The 16,229-nt window shown below is 41.2% G+C and overlaps 1 protein-coding gene across 5 annotated transcripts in view; it reads right to left on the reverse strand.

The window, feature by feature from the left end:
• The window catches only part of acaca (acetyl-CoA carboxylase alpha), a 34,162-nt gene that overhangs the window by 8,166 nt on the left and 9,767 nt on the right, over positions 1-16,229 (reverse strand). The window contains exons 15-44 of one of the 5 annotated variants that reach the window (XM_080508558.1): positions 16,108-16,211; positions 15,777-16,004; positions 15,524-15,674; positions 15,294-15,428; positions 14,757-14,903; positions 14,478-14,666; positions 13,747-13,847; positions 13,573-13,661; positions 13,252-13,376; positions 12,811-12,924; positions 12,340-12,453; positions 12,158-12,247; positions 11,930-12,048; positions 10,436-10,459; positions 9,795-9,944; positions 9,218-9,361; positions 9,025-9,127; positions 8,825-8,932; positions 8,678-8,734; positions 8,401-8,445; positions 6,575-6,616; positions 5,755-5,970; positions 5,468-5,623; positions 5,165-5,389; positions 4,369-4,524; positions 4,136-4,282; positions 3,248-3,517; positions 2,866-2,963; positions 2,567-2,687; positions 2,309-2,419 (exon numbers count right to left, since the gene is read on the reverse strand). In XM_080508558.1, the coding sequence (XP_080364684.1) occupies positions 2,309-2,419; positions 2,567-2,687; positions 2,866-2,963; positions 3,248-3,517; positions 4,136-4,282; positions 4,369-4,524; positions 5,165-5,389; positions 5,468-5,623; positions 5,755-5,970; positions 6,575-6,616; positions 8,401-8,445; positions 8,678-8,734; positions 8,825-8,932; positions 9,025-9,127; positions 9,218-9,361; positions 9,795-9,944; positions 10,436-10,459; positions 11,930-12,048; positions 12,158-12,247; positions 12,340-12,453; positions 12,811-12,924; positions 13,252-13,376; positions 13,573-13,661; positions 13,747-13,847; positions 14,478-14,666; positions 14,757-14,903; positions 15,294-15,428; positions 15,524-15,674; positions 15,777-16,004; positions 16,108-16,211 (3,879 nt within the window). Of the gene's footprint in view, positions 1-2,308; positions 2,420-2,566; positions 2,688-2,865; positions 2,964-3,247; positions 3,518-4,135; positions 4,283-4,368; positions 4,525-5,164; positions 5,390-5,467; positions 5,624-5,754; positions 5,971-6,574; positions 6,617-8,400; positions 8,446-8,677; positions 8,735-8,824; positions 8,933-9,024; positions 9,128-9,217; positions 9,362-9,794; positions 9,945-10,435; positions 10,460-11,929; positions 12,049-12,157; positions 12,248-12,339; positions 12,454-12,810; positions 12,925-13,251; positions 13,377-13,572; positions 13,662-13,746; positions 13,848-14,477; positions 14,667-14,756; positions 14,904-15,293; positions 15,429-15,523; positions 15,675-15,776; positions 16,005-16,107; positions 16,212-16,229 lie in introns of those variants that run through there. The other 4 variants (XM_080508559.1, XM_080508560.1, XM_080508561.1 and 1 more) reach the window with 4 other exon arrangements.

Below are 16,229 nucleotides of genomic sequence, written 5' to 3' on the forward strand. Positions count from 1 at the left end.
TTTTTGTTGAATCTTAGAGAGTCCGCTTTTTAATTGTCATTTTTATGCTGAAACATCAGGAGAGCAAATTGCATAATTTGACTGAAGGTGGATTCATCGTTGAGAAAACCTCCATTGTGTGATCTCAAAGGCAAAAACTGTGTTGTGGAACACTTAAAAAGACGTGTTCGCTTACCTCATGAGAACAATGAGATTACAAACAGATGCAGACATACCAGGTAGAAGCTAATTTGTCGATACATTAGAAAAGGCAAAGAGAAACATCTTCTACAGTAGCCATTGGGGGGACAGCTCCCTACTCCTTTGGGGTGAATGATAATTCATCATCATTGTTACTCAACAACAATATGATATGATATGATATGATGTGATGTGTTATATGATAATATTTAAAGGATGGATCCTATTTTTTAAGGTTTTAAGAGTCTGTATCTCACAAGTGATGTCCCACATGGGTGGGGTCCTTCAAAATAAAGCTTCCCCTTTTTCTGCCAGTGTAAATGTCTCTGGGCATGGATTTTGGTGGCCTTAAACACAGATTTGACTTAAATAAAATGTATTTATTTCTCTGTTTTACATGCATTTTGTTGTCGAGTAAATCATTTCTACATTCAATGAAAGTAGCGATTATTGTAGGAGGATGGACTGGAAGCCACCAAACTCATTTTATCTTCACGGTGCTCCTATGCCAGCCGGAAGCCATAAAATCTCCCTACCAGCCCACCCTATTTTCATAAGCAGCCAAGAACAGGTGGCAGGGCCCTGACATGGTTCCATAAAAATCAGAGAGGAGCTCAATCCCTACCCTCAGCTCTCACCTTTTCAGCCATCATTTACTTTCTTTATTACCATTAATGGTTATGTATCTGGCTACAAATCTAGGGCACTCTCCTAAAGCTGTCAGGAAAGCCGGCAGCCCCAAGAAACATTGCAGTCACCTTGACATACACAAAACCCCGGAGCCTCCGGCCATCGCCACCTTCATTAAGATTCCACAGCAGAGGGAAAGAGGAGGAGAAATAGGAGGAGGACCAGAGGGAGGCGACTGGGAGGAAGAAAACGAGAGGGCAACTGGTAGTAACAGCTCACTGGGGCATTTGTGCTAGTAGTTACTATCCAGTCCCCATGAAAATATGAGCGATTTCCAGCAGCTAATGAAATGATGATCTCTGGGTGGCAGCCTCCTGCTCTCCATTAAGCTTCAGTTAATAGCCAGGAAACCACATGATAAACGAGCGGGGAGGAAATCGACATTCACCAGTACTGTGTTGTTGGTTAAATTCAGATTTTTGCCATTTTTAAATAAACACAATTAATTACAACCAGATCATACATCATCATAGCTCCACACCTGCATATTATGGATTTTGTCACTAACTATTATTTCTGTTGTGCTCCCACAAATGAGCTAAACAGTGAGGCCATCTAAAAACAATTGAGATTCAAGCAAATAGCTACATACGCCATCACTGGTCCATTTGCATGATTCGTCATGTTGCAATCTGTCATCTAATTTGAAATGAAGTCATCTTAATATACTGACAAGGACAGAGAATGGGAAGCGAGACAAGAAGAGGCAGCGAAGCATGCACACATACATCCACATACCAATCAACTGCACGCAGAAAAAACAATCTGCATCAGCAAAACTTTTCATTTTGATTAAAAACAAATGATATGGGTGTCCTGCACTGCAGCCCCTGGCATGTCACTCTATTTCTATGCAAATACAACTTCATGGTTCACTTTCAATTATTCCACTTTGAGTGGCAGGCGAGACCGTGGCTGCGATTGCAGAGGGAATCCTGCTAGAACAGAGCAAGGCAGAAGGAACCAGCCTCAAAATTGCCCGATCAGCGAGTTGGAACAAGTCCTGAAATCATTGCACATTTTTCTAATTTTAATTCTTTGATGTGCGCACACACCATTTAGGTCACATTCGCTTCCTCCGAATCTATGTTTAGAATTTATTTACACTAAAACTTAATGACACACTAATGTAGTTTTACTCAGTCTTCCCATACTACCAGAAATATTCAATAGTCAGCTGATAGGTGTTTTTTTTTTTTAAACTGATGGCTTCATTGTAATCACTTAGAAGCAAATCAGCACATCATTATGATTGATTTCAAAATGCATATACATAAATTTTTCTATTTATGGCAATTGCAAATTTTGGATGAAAAATCCAACCAAAAGACAATAAAAGCTGCTTTTGTCTTTATACAGTGAAATTATGTTTTCTGTGCAATAAATGATCTGTGTGTTGATGGCAAGTCCAAATAATTAATAGTGTGGCTCACGTTACCTTGTTGAGGGCTCCGGCACCAGTGAGGATGATGTGAGAGTTGTCCACTTGAATGGTTCTCTGGCCAAGCCTCACAAGATATGCGCCAATCCCGATGGCTCGGCAGGTCACCTACAGGGCAATACACCCGCCTTAAGACTTCAAATAGGAAGGAGGGGCCGCACTGTGTGATCTTGAAACACCGCACAAGCTCAAGGCTCAGGAGACGACCACATGCGTGGATGGGATTTTGTACACAAGTGGACACTTCAGTCTCACCAGATTCATGGTGATGATCTCCTCGTAAGCCAGAGAGGATTCTCCGGCAATCATCCCCGACCCTTTCAGATTCTCCACACCTAGCCCTTCATCTTTGCCTATGATGTCAGTGATCCTGTACCTGCATGAATAAAAAAATCTATCTTATTTGTAGCATTCCAAATGTGTCACATATGCTCTTTGGAGATGAGAAGATGAGAACAGATGGGTTCGGCACTTGACCGAGACACCTGTTCACTTATTGGTTTTCCTCATACACAAACCTCAGCATCAATATGCATTATATAAAAAAAAAGTACCTGGATTCACCCTCATCTTCTATGTGTTCGCAGTGCACCGAGTTTAGAGCTGAAACCTTTTTGTAATCCTGAGGCGTGAGGTAGAGGTACTTGAAGCCCTGCGGGGTAGATAACAATGAGAATTTAATCACAAAGCACAAAACAAAAATTCAAAAAAAGTGGAATGTATGCAGCTTTTTAATTAACACAATAATAGTCGTAAATGGCTGGAATGTCTGTGTCGGATTAAATCAGAATGACTGACGAAAATGATTTTGAAAAGAAAAAAATCCAGAATTATCCCCGACTTAAATACACACTGGTGTGTTCAGGTTACCATAACGCAGAGTGAATATATCCAATTTAAAATGAAATAATAAGCCTCGTAGTGCTCGAGACTGACCTTATAAGGGTCAGTAGGATCTTGCCAGGCCACGTGGAACATGTGTCTGATTTCCTCCGCCAGGCCGATGCGGGCGCCGCTGTTGGCTGCAATGTAGATTCTGGGGATGCCGCTGTCTCTCGCCATTTCGGAGGCTCGCAGGAACAGCACGTCCTCCTGGGGCCCAAAAGAGCCGATCTTGTGTGTGATGTCATTACTTATGACAATAATTTCTCGCCCTGTTGGATACTCCGGTGTTCGCAGTGTCATCCGCCATGCCACCATACCAATCTGGAGAAAAAAACAAAAACAAAACAAAACAAAAAGGCTTTTCAGTCTCTACAAATACAATTGATACCTCAGTGGTGAGACATATTTAAATACAAGTCAGTTAATAGAGAATGAACCCTTTTTATCTTTCAGTGAATAAAAAGCATTACAAATAGTGATTTTCTTTTCATTGAACATTCTCTATGATGAATTAGGATTTGCCATAAAACAAAGTGTTTAACAAGCACTACAGAGAAAAGCCACAGAAACACAGAGACACCTACAGAGAGAAAAGGAAATTGCACATTTTGACATAAGTGAACAGAAAAAGCCCCACAAAAATGAGCGTAATCTCTTTTTTGATTGAAAAAAAAAAAAAGGTATTTCTATGCCATTTTTTAGGTTTAAAGTTTCAATATGAATCTGCTGAAGGAAGGAGTTTTGTTTGTTTTTACTGTGTCTTCTTAGAATTTTCTTCCTTTTGATACTTGTTTTGAGTTTTATACTTTGTCTCTTGTAATTTTGTAACGTATGTGACCTGGGTCATTTCTCCCTTGATAGAGATCTTTCTCTGCGTGAAACTTCAGAGTGAAAAAACAACAACAACAAAAAAACAATGAGGATGCTTTAAACACTGACCTCATTGCCCCCTGGCAGACGGTTCATTTGCACCAGCTGACCTTGGGCGTCAAGAACAAGCTCTGTGAAGGTCAGCAGCTCAGATGGAAGAGGGCAAGAGGGCAAGAGGGCATAATTCTGTGTCGAGTGCCACAACTTTTTCAGAGCCTGGAAAAAAAGAAAACAAAACAGTCAAATCAGTCATGGTTCCGTATTTCGATTTGGTGTTTGAAGAGCACGTTTGTGAGCTTTACCTGTCGAAACATTTCTGGGAAATCATAGACGTAGGTTGTTCCCAGAGACTGTGCCTGGAAGCGTTTCGACTGCAGCAGGTCCTTGGTGACGTACGGTGTGTTGATCAGCATGCCATGCAAGGGGCCTTGCTTGTCTCCGTATGCTTGGAACATGATCTAGAAGACAGGTATGGGGGGAGTTACTTCACAGTCGAAGTGACTACCCCCCAAAAAGCCTTGGCATCACAATGAAGGCATGAGTTTGTTCATGATAATTATGATGATTGTGAATGTTTTTCACAGCCACCGACCCACTTGTGAGCAAAACCCACAAAGACTGTATTTATGCATTTTATAACAAAATGTTTTCAAAACAACTCAAAGAGGCGAAAAATGCATATCATTATGATGGATAGATAAAAGAAATTAGCACCTAATTTGGTCTATTTCTTCATTGCTTCATACAGACTTTTATTTATTCAGCATTGACTTTTAACTGAATGAACAAGATTGAGGTTGGTTAGATGAATCGATGGCTTGATGAATGTTATCTTACCTGATCTGCTGTGAGAACAAACAAATTACTGAAGAGTTGTCCATGAGGCAAAGAGTAAAACATTCCATTCGGGATCTCTCCCCAAATCGATGCATTTTCAATTTGTTATGTATAACGAAGGTAATTTCTACATCTAACTCTACAAGAGATCATTTGACCAACCGTGTTTGTGATAGATGAGAGTTAACGGATGGAGTTTAAACCCTTTTCCACTAATTGGACAATTAAGTAGCTGAGATGGAAGATGTATGAGCGTCCCACCTGTCGGTCTTTGGGCCCCACCTGTCCCGTTCGGGAATCAGTGACCTCCTTGTACAAGCTGATGTCCAAGTAGTAACCTGACTCATTAGTGAGGAAGAGCCGGATTGGAATTTGCTTTCCAGTTGGGGTCAGCCGAATGTTAATCTTCAGCTCGGCCTGGAGGACACGCAGCTTCCACAGACGGCTGCCGTACCGCATCACCATAGAGCGCACAGACTCTTCAATCTGAGAGCAGAGGGGGAAAATTAGCCATGGGAAAACCAATAATAGCATGTTTTCTGTGTGCACAGTTTCATCAAAAACCTTTGATGGGTCCATGATGACTGTGGGGACGAAGTTGAGGAAGATGTGGTTGCAGTCAGTTCGAACTGTTGTGTTGTTAAAAGCCACCTCCAGTTCGTCCATGGCTTCAAGCAGCAGACGCTCCGCTTCATTGTGAAGGTATTCAAAGGAGGCTTCCTATTGAAGGAACAGAATGATGGAACTGTAAGTAGGGGATGTGTTTTGTTTTTTAAGGATAAACTGGCGTGAGTGTACTATAAAACAAAAAAAGGCTAAACCCAACAGAGAAGCTCTTTTTGTAGTCTTACCTTTGTGACCAGATCCGAATGGCGGATGATGGCTCGGACAAAGAAACGGTAGTCCGTAACCTCCGTGCCCACCTCCACGCGGGCTGCACCCAGGTACAGGTGCATCTTGTGGTTGGCGCATGGGATGGCCGTTAAGGCAAAGTTGCGCATGCGATTGAGCTCCAACTGGAATGCCAAAGCCGGCTCTAGATGCCGATAGATCCTGTCCTCTACAAACTAACAAAACAAACGGAAGAGGAAAAGTCACAAAACGGCAATGCGACACTCCCTGGCTTTGAAATTAGATTGTTTCAAGAATTTCACGAGACACTTTTCAAGTTAGACTTTCCTTTCAGCACCTCTTACAGGCACTGAAGTGGATGAAATTGGCAATTCTGGAAGTACTCGTTTGGTTTAAGAGCACAATGAGGCCTACGAGACTCACACTGTATTAAGTAAATGAAATCATGGGCAATCTCAGAAAGCTACTAATGGGTGTCATTTCTCTTAAATGGGAGACATAATTAAGGAGTTCATTACTTTAATGAGTTTTAGTGGTGTCATTGTAGAGAAACCATCAGGGGAAGCGGAAATGAAGAGCTACTACTGATTGTCACGGAATGAAAATCAGCATTACTGGGTGCTGGTCAAGTTTTTTTTTTCAGTTTTGATTTCAAAAAGTGAGTTTTCATTTTAAATTGAATCAAATAATAAAAACAAATGCACCAACTCCTCTGTACAGCACTTTATATTTCCAGTACAAAAGCCAATTTTTAATTTGACATTTCATCAAATGTGTTTAAAGAAGTTAAATAAGAACATGTAAAATAAAAAGACATACCTTATCTCTGGCACGGAATGTAAAGAACTTGGGGAATTCCCTCTGTGTAAACAACAGTGAGACAACGAAAAGATGAGAAAATTATAATATATACAATAAAGCTTTGTTGCATAGATAGCAATTAACAAAAAAAATAAATAAATACAGAACAGACATGCAAGGCAACAATTTCAGCAGGTAAAATGCTGCTTCAAAATTTGCTTAAACCGCTTAATAGGTAGGTATAAGAGTATTGAGGAGTGATGATCAGGGGTTTTGGACCGAAAGCACTGGGCCTTGTGCTCCTTTACTACTGCAATTTACCTATCAAAAAATCACTGTGTATTCATTCAGACCGGCAAGCTAACATAATAATAGCAATAGGCTACATATGTGCCCCTCACTACGCCAATGAATAAAACATTTTTTTTCTTTCTTCCCGGAGACATGTGATCATCTGAATAATGCCTCGGAGCCGTGTTTGACGTTATCAGATGAAGTGTCCCACTTGCCAAAACAATGGCAGACCGATTGCAAGATACTCTCATCAACTCACGGCCTACGTGGCAATGAGAGCAGCAAGGGATTGATAGGCGCACTGGAAACCTCCACGGGTTGTGATTTGATGCTGTGATTGCATATCACATTCACCCTCCACATAATAGTGAACTCGGGATATAAAAAAAAAAGTCTTTTTCGGGTGAACATAATGGTGCCAAACTGCTAAAACAACCCTTCACGTAACAGGGCGGCATGATGGTGGCGACATTTGCTTGATTAGCTCTCATCAAAGGCTGTGGCTCCATCAGGAGAGAAATCAAAGTCTATTGTCAAAATGACAGCAGCAGAAAAGAAGTGGGCTTTTCTCAAACTGTAATCCTGCCCTAAATCCTCATCATGACTGCTCTCATCTGAATGTTTGTGGCTGTTCAACAGATGATGTGTCATGATTGCAAACCTAAAGGCTGGCCTTTTGAGCTACTCTCTCATACTATAAATCAAAGCACTGAGACAAATCGATAAATTAGATACAAAATCTTGCTAACTACACAAATCGGAAAGATTTTGTTATAAATGTGAAAAGTTATGCATTCTTTACTTCAGTCACACTTAAACAAATGTTGAACTTCAACTACAATTGAGGGTATTAATGTGAGCAATACAACGGCGCGCACACACGCACACGCACACACACGCACACGCACACACACGCACACACAGACACAGACACACACACACACAGAGGAGACCTGTTATTGCAAAACATTTTTATAGCCTACTTCGTAGTAATGTCAGAAACACTGATAACACAGATGAACAAAACATGATGAATTCCAATTAAAAGAGAAACAAAGTCACGGCATTCAACAATTATTGATTTGACATGAGCATATATTGATTTAACTTCTTTATTTGTGGCCTTCTGCAGTGTCAGTACGATAACTGTTACCAACTCTTTTGATTATTTCACTAAAAGTCAAGAATTGTTCTTGTGCACGGCAGTTAAAATAAAGAACAAGTCCATTTAAGAATGCAGGAAGAATGTAAATTTGATATTTATGCTAAAATACAGGAAGTAAAAGTATACCGGAAAGCTCTATTTAGGTTCAGTAACCAAAACAAGCACAAATACTTAATTATTCAAAACAGAGTTGAATGTGAAATCATAGTTTCATAATACTACTTACCCTTAAGGTAAAGATTAAAAAGTCACTTTTAACTGAAATGTGTTTGATGTCATCAACCTGCCTCCTACAGGTTGTCTGGTGAATGACACTTTCAGCCTGTTTTTATATTAAACTTGGCCAGATTTATGTTTTTAATTTTTTTTAAATATTATTACTCACATGAAACCTTTGATCCAACTCACAGTTGACTTGCTTCCTGAAATCCTGTCGTCAAGAACGAAGCAAAAGCAAGGCATGCAGAAAGAGACACAGACAAACAGAAAATCATTCCAGAGATTATAATCAGCAAATATTAGTAAATACAGAAGAACAATGCACCACTGAGTTAATCTATCACATTTTGGTGCAAGCGAGTCAGAGCTTCTGAATTTTGTGACATGCGAAGCAGCGGGTTGTGAACACATTGAGCCGTTTTGAGGTTGAGCAGATACCTCACCTTCTGAGCCACCAGGAAAGTTAGCCGTCGGATGCCGTGCTCAAACAAGAGGGATTTCTGCAATACGAGCATATATGTCAGCATGGTGCACACTTTCTAAATCATTTTCAACATTCTAGTGGAATCAAGACATAATAAATGTGCCACCTTTGACTGAGTGAACTCCCGGAACATTGCGGCCAGGCCGTCATCGTCCATGTCGCTGTCGGTCTTTATCGCTACGTTCAGGATATGGATGGGCTCATCCAGCATACTCTAAATGACAAAATGATTCCATATTTATGACCAAGTTACACTCCTATGGATCGACGGTGAGCTGGTGGCCGGCAGAGGAGTGTCCTCGTCACCTTGTTGTCTTCTTCGCCGTACAGGACGGGATTGCCTCCCTCTGGGAAGGTGGGACTCGGGGGCGGCGAGTCAGAGAAGCAGCTCAACACATCTGGAATGTTCCTGTAAAAAAAATGGAAAGACCTGTTGCAATCCCTTAAGTCACACTTGTAAATTACCTTCAACTATGACAAACATTTGGATTTGGCTGACCTTGTGAACTCCTGGAAGGAGCGAAAGGCCACCATGGCTCCCATACGCTGGCATGGTGGCGTGAAAGAGGTATCGAGCAGAACATCGCTCACGCTGGCCACATGAACCATGCCGTAGTGATTCAGGTTGGAGGAGAAGGACATCCTAGGGTGTGGACAGAGAACCATCACAACATGGTCTGCTGGACGACAAGACTGACTTTGTTAGGATTTGCCCACTACAGCTTATTGAACCTCGCAATCACTTCTCTTTTTTTTTTCCCCCAGCAGTTTGAGGTGTTGGGATTAATAATATATATGGAAAAGATGTGAAAGCCTCATAGGGTTCCCCTTTAGTAGAACAACGGAATGAGGTTTGCACCATGAAAATTGAACACAGGGATAGGTAAAGAGTTCTTTTAAAACCATGTTAGTCAAATTAAGTCAAAAGAATTCTTTTCACAACATAATACCACCAGAAACAACCTTTGAAGAATTAAGTTTCATTCTGCGGCCTGTTAGTCTGATTACAAGTTGTACCAAAAGCATTACACCCAGAGTGAGCACTCAAGAGGTTTTAATTTGTTCGCGTCTCAAACCTGTCCACAGAATCCAAGTCTGAGGCATTTTTCTTCCCAGAATTATCATCCTGAGATTCACTATCTTGTGCTTTTAGGTCCTGGGGTATAGTTTCCTTTAATTTTCTGTCCATGGCCCTTACACTGTCCACGACTGGAGCTGACAATCTCCTGCCAGGACAGTTAAGAGTTTTCAGTTCTGGGAATTTGCATTGCGGTAAAGTATTGACCTCAGAGTCTAAATTTGATCACGTTACAATATATTACACCCGGCATTTATTCCAAACCTGCTCAATGTTGAAGCACATACATGTGGCAGTAAGAGCGTGCACGCACGCACGCACGCGCACGCACACGCGCACGCACACGCACACGCACACGCACACGCACACACACACACACACACACACACACACACACACACACACACACACACACACACACACACAGAAGTTGAATGCCAAAGGCCAAGCTGTGGTCAGTGTAATTAAGAAATACTGCATTTCATTAAGCAAGACTCGAGGAGAGAATCCTGTCCCACCAACCAACACAATCAGCTCCTTGATGGGAAATTTACTGGTACTTCAACTTGACTTTTCTCGTGCAGCTAATTGGTCTACAGTCACTAGTAGTCTATGCAAGAGAAAGAATGTTTACAATACCTGTTGAGAGTGGGGATGTTCCCTCTGCAATCAAACGACAGTGATTACCGAGTGGTTAGTGTCAGGCATCACTCGAGGGAGACAGTCAAGGTGGAGCAATGTGCGCGCTTGTTTTTTTTTTGTTTTTTTGAAGCCTGAATAATTTAGATGAAGGTGCAATATCCACCCATATGCTGTAACATTAAGATCAGGGACATCTGAATAACAATTAGACAGCTAAGTTGACGTGTTGGAAGCAGGGAAAAAAAAGGATAGAGATAAGAATTTCAGTGAGACGAGGACCAAATTGTGATGGTGAGACAACTGGGTCAGAGCATCTACAAAGCTGCAGCTCTTGCGCGGTCTCAGTATCTGTCAAAACCCGTCCAAGGAAGAACATGAAGTGCACCAATTGATGGACCTGGGGGGTGAATCCTGGCCCATGATTTAACTGATCAGCGACTGTAAAAAACTGTTGTACTATACATGAGGATTTGCAGTTTGTGTGTGAGGAGTGACAGTAGGACAAGTGGAATGGTCATAATGTTACGGTTGATTTTTGCATCTACTAGTCAACACACATTCCTATTTGCGCCTGCTCCCCTTACAACATGCATCATGAGATGTCACTGTTCACTCTGCACAAGGACAAAGGGAAACCTCATGCTCTCATGCCATCTTCGCAGCGAGACAAACATGCGGGTTAATTCACACAAAGTGCATCACTGGCGTGCGATAAAACAAGTATACAATGGCATTTCCATAAGATCACAGCAGGATAGCAAAATATCCACCAAAATATACACACACAAGCTCACAAGGAAAAATCAAACACAATCACACAATGAATACCACAGTATTGTGAGTGTACAAGCATTTCCTAAAGCTGCGTGTGCACAAGACAAATTCTATCTTTGTCTTTGGTTTTCTTTCAGTTTTGAACTTGTACAGGGTGTAAACAACTTTCCTTTTGTCTCTCAAACGGAAGACCATTTGACACGAGACTCCTGATGATGGCTCATACTTTTGACACTCCGAGGAAAGATTTTGCACATGAAGGGGATTTACATGGAGGACAGCAAACAGTCACACATAGCTGGCATGTCAGGGAGGGACTGTCACCACGGATGAGTTGAGACTGAAATCCATTTATCACACATGTGTTTGATATCATGTGACAACAGAGCATGAAATACAGGTGATTTCTAAGATATGTTTAGCGTAACAGCAACACACCTCCATCTCTGCTGTAAACAATTATTGAATCAGTTAATGCTGTTTGTCTATGAGAAAGCCAGAACGAGAAGCACTTAAATGCTATCGATCTTGATGAGGAAGGCAGCAGTGTGCAATGATAGCTATTATAGTATGACAAAGCTGTGACTGTCGACATGCCAAAATCATGAACGTAACATTTGCTGGCAAAAACAGACTATTATAATTACTGAATCCACAGTGCCATTAGAAAATGGAGCGCGGATTTGGAGGAGGTATAGACATTCAGGTTTGTGATACCTGTTGGGATGCGAGGATGGAAGCATGAACTGGAACTCCACGATACACGTGTTGTCCTTCAGCTGCCGATGCTGAACGCTGTTGAGCTCGTAGGCGATGTATGCTCTGCGGACGTAAACCTAGGAATGTTTGACACAAAGAAAGTGTGAGTCAGATGTAGAAAATACACACAAGTTCTTTAAGATTTACCATTAAGAAATATTTGTTTCATCTTATTGTGGCTCTGACCTCCAGCGCAGCCATTCGAACGACTTGATTACTGTGGTAGAAGAAGTTTGGCAGAACATCAAAGATGGATGTTTCTGAAAGAATCAGTTTCTGGGTAAAGAGAGACAAGCAGCCATGTTAATAGTCTTTATTTTCCACATGCTTAGATAGAATTCATGTTGTTTTCGTTTCTGGTTGCCTACCTGCAGGTTTTCAATGCAGAACTGATGTCCATACATGTCGATGGCCGAAAGGAAGATGGACTCCACCTGGTTGTGTCGTAGCTCATAAGAAGGAAGGTGGGAAGCGATTAACACCTGCATTAAAAAAAAGAGATTTAGTTTCTTTCATAGCATATCTTTCACACGTTTTGCTTGAAGTACATAAATCCAGTGTGTGTGTGGCGAGTACACAGTGACATCTGGTGGTGCACAAATGGAAAAGTACATTTAACCAATACTATTAAAAATATTGAAACTTCCAAAGTGAAGTATTTGTTAGTTGTTTTTTTTTATTCTTGATTTTTTCTGAAAAAATCATGTAGATTAGAAATACAGTATTTCGAAATATTTTAATGGTTTCATATGATCACAAGTTTTCATTTCCTTGCAATTTTTTTTAAAATTAAATATTACATAAAATGACAACAAAAAAGGGAGAAGTTTATATCTGACCTGTCGAGCACGCAGAGCCACCTTAGCATTGGTTGTCTTACTGAGCTGGGTGAGCTCTGTTAAAATGGTCATGAGCTCATCTGTCAGTGTGGGATCTGGGACACACAGCTGGTCCTGGACACAAGAGAAGGCACGATATTCCAAAACACCTGCAGGATATACTGTACTCTCAACTTAGTCACACATACAAAATTGTAAGGTTTATATGATATATCACAGTTTGCTAGTAAGGTATTGCAGGAGTAAGTCAATCAATTCTCGAGGGAATTGTGGATACTGTGATTAAAATGAATCACTCACTGCTGGTACACAAACCAACTTGCCTCAGCGTAAGCATTAAATATGAATCCCTCTTTTACTTAATGTGAAAAAATACAGCAGTCCTAATCATTTCTAATAAAGTTGTCTGACTTCACCGACTAAGTAGGAAATAAAACTTACGATCAACATCGTCACCAGCAGATTCTTCTTGGTGACTTGAGCATGGGAGAAGATATAGTTGAGCACATTTGCCATGTCACCTTTGTTTTCTTCACGCAGTGTGAAGACACACTTGTCGTAGTGTCCTGTTAACAGGGTGGAACAGGTGGGCTTAGTTAGCCATTGCACAGAGGAAATGAAGTTAAAAACTCAAGGAAATCTTTCTAAAGAAGCGTGAACATGGACAGAAAGAAAGTATTTTGTTTAAATGCTTAATATGGTAACATGTCAACACAGTGAGTCTTTCGAAGCAGCAATTAATGTGTGGGTGCTGCTCTGTACCATTCTGAAACTGAATCTCTACTTTCAGATATTGCCTGAGCAAATCCATCACCACTGCCTTCATGTGTCCACGGATACCACTTCGATACCTGTTGAGGACATGAACAGGTTGAACTTGTAGATGATCAATGAAAAAGATTATGCAATTGGGGGGGGGTGGTTTATAAATCTCACTTTTGCACCAGCTGAACGATGCTTTGTGTGTTCATGAAGAAAACTTCTCTCTCCGACTTCTTGTTAAGAGTTGCTGCATGGCTGTCCAGGATGTTTGCAATCTAGTAACAAAGGAGATAATCAATATAAGTATTTAATCCCAGTAGCAGTATAGACTCAGAGGCATTTAATCTGGGTACAATGTGGGTTATGTGCCTTGACTTAATATGACTATGTTATGCAAACTGTCACTGCAAACTAAAAAATACGCAATTTATGATAAAACCTTGATGCACAAAGAAAAGAGCAATAGAGCTGAGAAGCCGAGAAACCCTGTCCCCAAACTGTCACATTTTGTAATAAAAATCAACCACTAAAACAAATACATATATTTGAGTAGTTTTAAATCATCGGTTTTCTTTTTATCTGGGACCGTCAGAAACGCTTCATCAGGTGAAAGTGGACATATTTGGTAGCTTTCACATTTCTGCCAAACAATAATAGTTAGAAAATACATGCGAACATGTGATAATTGTAATACTTAAGGTAATTTTTATGACTTTCTATAAATTACTGAGTGTTACTGTCCTACAGAAATGTGATTAAAGTGAAAAAAAGATGTTAGAACCCATTGGAGAATTCCAGTGGTGAAACGATCCCATTTAGAAAGTTTTAAGCTATAGTGGAAACTACAGAAACATTTCTTTGTTCCCAAGGTGCTACAGTGTCTATAAGAAGGCTTGTGCGGGCACCTGCTGACTGGGGAACTGGCAGAGCACTGAGGTGATGTTGCTGGCATACTGAGCCATCTCCTTCTTGATGGCTTTCTCCACAGCGGGGGGGATACGACCTGACACACTTGTCATGATGTCTTGAAGCTCCAGCAGTGGCAGAGAGGGATCTCGCATGGTCTTCATTAGCCTTTCCACCCACTCTTTCAACTACACCAACAGGAGAATATTTGGTTGGTTTCACTGTTAACAAAACGAATCCATAGATGAAAACGATGACGCGCTGGCTTTAAATCTTACCTTAATACTGAAAAAAGGCTCAGGAAGACAGAAGCCATTCATTAAGTGAACAAGATGATCCAGTGTGTTGTGGAAGACCCTGTGCAGCTTCTCCCCTCTCAGAGCTACTGCCTGGATAGATGGCAGTGCGCCAGTGTGCAGCTCTGCCTACAAGATAAACACACATACTTGTTCTGATGTAGTGAAAATGTATTTATAAAGTTGTCCCAAATTTGAATGTTGTGCTTTGTTTACATGTAACTTGGGATACTTTTACGAAAGACTGAAACTCAGACCGGCGCAGTCTCTTTAAAACATGACACGGACTGAAGATGTTTATGTATTACATATGATGGATTTTCCTGCAACATCACCATCCCGGAGCGCATTTGTATTACATGACTGTTTACACTACAAAACCTATGTGGTCCGATGCGTCCCGATCTGTTCACTTGAAACACATGTCAACACCAAGTGTAAATGAGCCCTAAATGACAGCTCAGCTATAGACACAAATGTGTACAAAGTACACTTGCCCATTTTAAAAAGAGCAATTACCTGCTGCACTCTGCTTGGATCATCCAGCTGCAGCTTGGCAATAATACAGCCAGGCTCCAACGCTGCTCCAGGCCTCTTCACATAGTGAATACAGCCAGACTCTGCAGCAGTGAGTGTCATCACCATCTTCATGACCTGAAATTCAAAACATTAACCTCCATGCAGCTTGACATAATACATATTTTTGTACCGATTCCTTCGCCGCATGGGAAAGCCTGAACATGCTGTACCTCTATTTCGGCATAGCACTGGCCGGCAAACACATGGCCGCCGTCTTCAACTGTGTACTGAATGAGCTTCCCAGCAGAGGGAGACCTCAACAGCGAGGGATCGTTCTCCTTCTCAAAAACACAAGTCTTGTTCCCAATGGTGATGCGATACCTGTAGATTAACAGAATTTTAAGAGCTCTACCACTTGATGACGTTTTTCTCTTGTAATTATGTCGCAAAGTCAATAAGACACTAATGATCATTCCACCTTACCTGTCCACTTCCTCCTTCATGTAAGTTGTGTAGCTGCTGCCATCATAAGATAGAAGCAGACCGCCGTCGCTGAGCCGATGGACGTCCACCTCGGCAGAAGAGTGGTTCATGATGACCACATACGAGTTGGGAGACTGACGCGTCACCGTCAGGACGTATTTCGTCCCTTCGTAAATCAGCTCTACATCCACAGTGTTGAGAAGTGTGTGTGCTGGCAGCACCTGGCCTCTGGTTAGGGAGGAAAATGAGTTTTGTATTTTATATTTGAGACTTTTTTTTTTTTTTCCAGTAACATCTTAAAATTAGTTAGCATCACATGCACTTAATTTACCTTTCTAGAGAATGCAGAAAGTTGGACACACTGTTTCTTAGATTGACGTCTGCCACATGCAGAGCACCGCTCACAATTCCCAACATGGTATCGGGACGCTCTGCCTGCATGCAACACACACT

Source organism: Blennius ocellaris, assembly GCF_963422515.1.
Source record: "Blennius ocellaris genome assembly, chromosome: 14".
NCBI classification, from domain to species: Eukaryota; Metazoa; Chordata; class Actinopteri; order Blenniiformes; family Blenniidae; genus Blennius; species Blennius ocellaris.